Here is a 6,737-nt window from a genome sequence, read left to right on the forward strand (position 1 = left end):
TCATTTTAAAATAAAGAGTTATTGATTTTTTTTGTTATTTAACGTCTTATATTTGAGAAGGTCTTAATATTTAGACTACTATTCTAAAATAAGGGACATCTAGCAGTGAATGCACTTTATCAAATATTCTCTTTTCAGTCTTTTCAGTCCTTTTGAGGTCGTACTGATTAAACACTATGTTGTCACCAAAACTGTAATGATTTGATGCAAATAATCTATGAATACAAAGAATTGATATTGTATGATTATGTATACATGTAGCACTTGTATCTTTTGCGCCACTTAGAAATCCTCAATTGAAGCGTAGTGTTGAACTTTTGCATCTTTTTTAATTCAATATCAAATGTCCACAAATAAATACAAACTAGGAGCAGAGTAAACACAGACATTCATGAGCCTTGCAAGCAAATATTATATTGATACTTGTTTTTGTCAGTAACCCTCTCTATTATACAGAAATGACTTTTAAAAACAGACAATTAAGATAATAACTCCATATCATTCTTCTATTTTTTTTAACTTCTGAGAGATTTAAATCGTCGATTTTAATGGTGCAATGTGCTTAGTCATGCAGAGGGGAATGCATTTAAATAGAACAAGTTAAATCAATTATCTAGTTGTACCTAAGGTTGAATTACTCAATTCTTTCCACGCAGGTTGGTATTTTTTTTTATTATTTTATCGTTTGCATATTTTTTTATGTTATTATAAAGAATGATTGCATCAGTTTTAAAATTGAAAATTTTTGAATACTATTTATTTTGGCAGATAAAAAGGAAACATTGATTTCAATTTATCTAAAAGATCCGTGTTCTTTTCACAACTCCTCGAATATGTTGAACGAAAAATAAGTTTAAAGGTTGGATTGGATCTCCATTAAGATATAAAGTTCGAGTTCCTTCAAAATTCAGTTTTTATAAAGAGTGAAAAAGAAAAAAAAAAATTCGGTGATTTGTTGGTAGGCGTTTCTAGGACACTCGTTTGATCTTTAGTAACTATTATTTCACCACTGAAGGATTTTTAAATTCTCCATTTTTATTAAATCGTAAATGTGTGCTTCATCACGCAGAAACGAAAACATTCCAATAACACAAGTTAAAAAATTAAATCTATTTATAGTGTTTCTATATGTGGGGATACTCGAGTCTTTCAATGAAAGTGTTTGTTAAATTTATTTTTAATGATATTTTTTTTTGCAATTGTAAGTATATTATTTAAACAGGAAGAAGGCATTAGATTTTCTGACGAAAGCATACATTTGCATATTAAACAAGATAAACAAGATATATGTTTACGTTAGCAACATTTGGATGAGTCGCAATGCATAATGGGCTAATACAAGTATCATTACAATATAGTCGTGTTGATGCAAGTATGATTGCATGTTGTTTTCATTTTGCGTGTGCTAACGTTTAAAAAAAATCATAATGACATCCTTGTAATATTCCAAACACGTATTCGAATTTCTAGAGAGAGAGATGGAGAGAGAAAGAGAAATGTCAACAATGACACCGATAGATATCCCCGCCTCCTATTAATATTGATAGCACGACCTAAAAACCACTCCGGTTACATGTCAAATTCCGGAAGACGACGGAAGATGACACTAATGTATCCTTGTTTCAATTTTGATTCATGCAATAAGGCATTGCTTTTGTACGTATGTTCTAGCTAAAATAACCATGTAAACGTCGCTCTTTCTAGTGGTTGTAATATATTTTGGATTCACTTTATTTTCAACTTGTTAGAGTAGTCTCAAAAAGATCCAAAATAGGGCGTTAAGTCCACCCATTCTTTCTCATATCTTCATAACAACGAAGGTTAAGTAATATGAATAGATTTAAAATTCCTTTCTTAACATTTTTTAACCAGAGGAAGAGAGATAAAAGACATAATGTCTTTATCAAAGTGTCATACCTCTACACCAGAAACAACAAACACAGCTCGACTGGCGAGGCTTATACTGGGACCATGTACTGATGTTTTACGTGACATTCTAAAAACAGAAGTGTTACCATCTGATTTGTCTAAAACGGTTAAGATATTCACAAAGAGTCTAAAATATGGACAACGAAACCCATTCAACAAAGCACAAGTAGAGATGATTTTCCCCAAACCAACGAATCAATACAGTGGCGATTATTCGGACTTAGACATATCGTTATTGTATATGCTTATACGCAATGTAAGTAATATAGCAGCGCATTCTAATGGTTGGGGAGAGATTCCTTATCCCGGTGATAGAAGCGTGGCAGCCAACATTGAAAGAATTCGCCTCATTAGGAACCAGTATTACGGACATTCAGCTGATCTGTCCCTATCCGATTCAGAATTTAGACACGAATGGAGAAACATCCGGGACATTGTGGTGGAGCTAGAGCGACATCTAGGAACATCCACGGTTTACCAAGATGCAGTCAACGAGATAAAAACCTGCTCCATGGACCCAGAACAAGAGAAGAAATACATAGATTTACTTGGAGATATCAGAGAACTTCATTCAACTGTGGATAATCTTTCGAGTAAGTTATTATAAGCTTTTACTTTTTACATAACTTTTAGATTTTTGTATCATTTTACTCAGAATATTTGACGGATTCTTTTTAAAGATTTTAGACATAAATTTTAAGGATGCTTAACAAACATGTCACAATGAAATTCTTTTTAAAAGACCATGTTTACAATGATTAATTTTATCTGTTCTTTTATTCTTTTTCAGGTAATATGCAGAAAATACAAAGGGAATTGGTCCTTCATGGTAAATATCTTGTATCAGTTTCATGTCATGATGACCGTGAAATGACAGGAAATCCTGCTTGCCATAGCGTTAATTTTTATACAATGAATAGTATTACTGATATTATACGGCGCATAAGCAATGCTTGAGACATAAGTTGTTATGTACGAGGGTCCTTCAAAAAGTTGGTAGACTTTTGTCCTAACTTTTTAATTTAGCGTCATATTATATCCATATTTGGTACAAATATTTTAACAACAGATTCAAATAATTTGAGTAAAAAATATTGGAATGTATCCTCATATTTATTAAAATTACCAAGGTTTTGGAACAGCAAAAATGGGGTCACGGAGCACCGTCAAAATTAAGTATTTTTTTTTTTATTTTCACTTTATAGTACTTACAGCTATACCTCTAATAAATTGAACTGAAACAAAATAAAATTTCCTTGTTTAAATAAAGTATTGTTGTATTAATTAAAATGAAATCAGGTTATGTAATATCTCGTTCCATTTAAAAGATATCAGCTTATAAATACATATGGAATTGATTAAAAAAGGCAAAAAACCATGATGTTGGAGGACTCACGGAGCAGTAAGTAGCAATTCTACAAGCTTAAAAAATCCTTATTAATCATGATCAGTATGAAAAAAAATATGTGTATTTGTATTAGATTGAAAATACAATTTTTGAGTGGTAGCAAGTTGGAATCGGATAATGGATTGTCTGCAAAGACACAGGTTAAAGTGAAAAATATTGTCAAAAGAGTTAGGAACGTCATTGAACGTGATGTCTGCTTCAATGTTGCAGAAATAATAAAGTTGCTTTGTAAATCAAAGAATTAAAAAACAATAACATTCTAATTCAAGCTATATTTGTACAATTGTTAGCAAACCAGGTGTTAAGTATTGTGGATACGTGTTTCGAATGGAGAAGACGTAACAAACCGTGTTTGAAATAACAAAAATGTGTATACTTTTGACAAATTTTCTCAGCGTTGATTTTGACGTTACAATATTGGTTAATTGTGCTCCGTGGTAACAAAACATGTTGCTTTTAATTTTGGCTAACGTGAGTTCTGTTTAATCAAATGGAATGAAACTTCACACTTCGACAAATAAATGTTTATGTTTACGAAAATGTGTCAATCTATAATCTTGTAATAATCATATGACGATGAGAAGCATTGTCTACGTATTTTTGAATGACCCTCGTAATAGCAGAAAGCGACAACCTTGCTCAGGTTTCAAAAGAATTATGCGTTGCAAAAATGTGTTTTAATTATCCAAACTAACTGACTTTTAAAACTCACTTACGTATTTATTGTTTTGTTTTTGTAGATCCAAGACTTGCAAGAAAAATTGGTATGAAAATATTTAAATACAATAGAAATCATTAAAAAAAATCCAGGATGTTTCCTAGTAACAAGAGACAAGAAAATCAATATGTAAATGGTGCTTCATTTACGTAAACATTATAGGATAGGTCTTAAAGTGTAGATAAGGTTTAGTACGATCTTAGTTACTTAACAACGTAAAGAAAGAAATTATTATTCAATGTTCCTTTCATTCATTTATTAAAAATGCCGTGTGTTTATTTCTTTAAATCTATTTTTGATAAATTCTTAAAGAAAATTCATTCATCAGTAATCAGTTATTTCAGTTCTGAGAAATTGATTCTCAGATGAATGTAATATTATTAAAATGGTAAGTAAAAGATACATGGAACTACCGTTTTCTGTAATAGATTTTCTGTATTATACAGAATCTTTTAACTGTAGACCGAAGTTATTAATATCTCTTTGAAACTCAAACACCTTGGAGTTAAGGTATCAATACCAATATGCACTCTCTACTGGGCATGTCACAGTAAATTAATAAGTAAACAAATTCAGAAATCTTATTAACATTAAGTCTCTGTTTTTTTTTTTTCCTTTCAGGAACAACTAAACAAATGATACAAAAACATAATGAAGCTGTTAGTAGTTTCTTTATAAAAACTCGTGCATTTGACAGAGCGAAGGAACTGTTGGACATTAACGGTTATGTCGTCATCAAGGGAAACCCCGGGACTGGAAAAACCACAAATGCCAAGATGTTAATGAAAGAATTGATGGAGGAAGGAAATTCTCCTCTTCAGCTTTACAAGTTAACAGACTTGTATGGTAACATATCACCGGGTGATGGTATAGTGGTATTTTTTGACAATTTATTTGGAGAGTTTTCTTTGAACAGCTATGATATTCAGGAGTTTAAAGCTATGACGGAGATGATACAAGTGTTGATTGAGAGTGGCGTAGATAAGAAATCAAACAGATTGATATTTGCGCTAAGAAATGATATATATCGGGAATATGTACAAAACGAGTGCGATGGCGATTTCTTCCTGTCTTCCGTGGTTGATCTATCAAGCAAGGAAAATGCTTTGCTTAAGGACGAGATTCTACAGCTATCACAAAAATATCAGCTTTCTGAGTACATAGAAGACAGAGAACTTATCAATAAGGTATTTGAAAAGCCATTATCTATAGGATTCCCACAATGTTGTAAATTGGCAAGAAGTAATGAAGTTTTTAAAGAAAATGTTTCCGCTTTTTTTCCCAATCCAATGTTGTTTTTGAAAGACTACTTAAAAACTTTAATGAAAAGTCGAACTGCAAAAAGTGCTGCTTTAGTGTACCTTCTCCTGAGTGGAGGAGAAGTAGATTTTAAATTTATTGATAGGTCTCATCTGGATTTAGAGATGAAACATGCCTCTATAGAATTCGCAGGTCTACAAAGCTCATACGTTAACGATTTCCAAGACAGTATTAATTGTTTAGAAGGGTTTCTAATTATGCATGACGTAATAGAAAATACCTATAAATTTTCTCATAGTTCAGTACAGGAATCAGTTTTCAGTGTCTTGTTTAATTTGGATCCTGGAAAAATGATTCGAATGTGTCACCCTTCATTACTTTTGAATCTAACGACATGTAAACAGCTAAAGAGTACACAAGTTTGTATAGAAGAGAGGCTATTTAAGGATGTTGCCCGTCGCATTGCAAATGTCGTTGCAGAAAGGACTGTAATTGGGTTTTCTTCCATATCATCACTGGAATTATGGGATGATTCAAACTTTCATGAGCACGTATTACAATCTGAAGAATGCACTTCGAACTTTAAAACATGCCGTGATACCAACGGTGACTCAATGATTGTGCATTTTTCGAGGGTGGGAAATAAGCAATGGGTTGAATATTTACTTCCAAATTCAGAAAAAAGACAAAGATACAGATCAATTAACGCCGCTTGCTCAAAAAATCAACACGATATTGTTAATCTCATTTTGTCATCAGATGTGGATTGTGATCTCCAAACGTGTTTTAATGCTGTACAAAGTGGTAATATAGAGTTATTGCTCCAAGTTTGTGAACTTGTTGATCTTCACCAGATTTCATCTTCTTTACACCCAGTCTGGAGAAATATAAGGCATAGTTTACTCCCTGAAATCTGCTTTATGCAACAAACACAATTAATGGAACAAGTTCTATCAAAGTATCCATTCCTTGTAGATATAAAAAATGACCAAGGCGCCAATGTATTACAGTCTGCAGCAAGTTCTGGGGACAAACATGCATTTAATCTTTTGTTAGAGTTTGGCTGTGATCCATTAGAAAAAGATCGATTAAGTGGTCACACTGTACTTACTTGTGCTTGTCAGGATGGTAGGCTTAACATGGTCAAATACCTTATTGAGAAATATCCTCCATTGCTCAAAGAACACACAGATATTCGAGGAAAAAATCTTTTGCAATGGGCAGCGTTTAGTGGTAAAAAAGATATGTTTGAATATATGCTTAACCTCTTTGAGAATGAAAATATATTACATATATCAAGTGACAATATACCAAAGGGAGATAAAGCAGATAATTCAGGTCAATCTATTTTGCACGCTGCATGCATAAATGGACATTATGATATGTGTGAATATTTATTAAACAGATACCCTCAATTACTGA

The 6,737-nt window shown here is 32.2% G+C and overlaps 1 protein-coding gene across 1 annotated transcript; it reads left to right on the top strand.

Moving 5' to 3' along the window:
- Positions 1-624: 624 nt before the first annotated feature.
- On the top strand, positions 625-6,443 carry LOC134253745 (uncharacterized; the record flags this gene model as incomplete). The annotated part of the gene is made up of 5 exons (XM_062736324.1): positions 625-656; positions 1,873-2,522; positions 2,720-2,848; positions 4,677-5,543; positions 6,291-6,443. Coding segments are annotated over exons 2-5 (1,777 nt in total), but the record flags the coding sequence as incomplete, so codon positions are not given.
- Between the last annotated feature and the right edge of the window lie 294 nt (positions 6,444-6,737).

Source organism: Saccostrea cucullata, unplaced genomic scaffold (genome assembly GCF_032062105.1).
Source record: "Saccostrea cucullata isolate Sc308-1 unplaced genomic scaffold, CSIRO_AGI_Scuc_v1 ctg3090, whole genome shotgun sequence".
Classification (NCBI taxonomy): domain Eukaryota; kingdom Metazoa; phylum Mollusca; class Bivalvia; order Ostreida; family Ostreidae; genus Saccostrea; species Saccostrea cuccullata.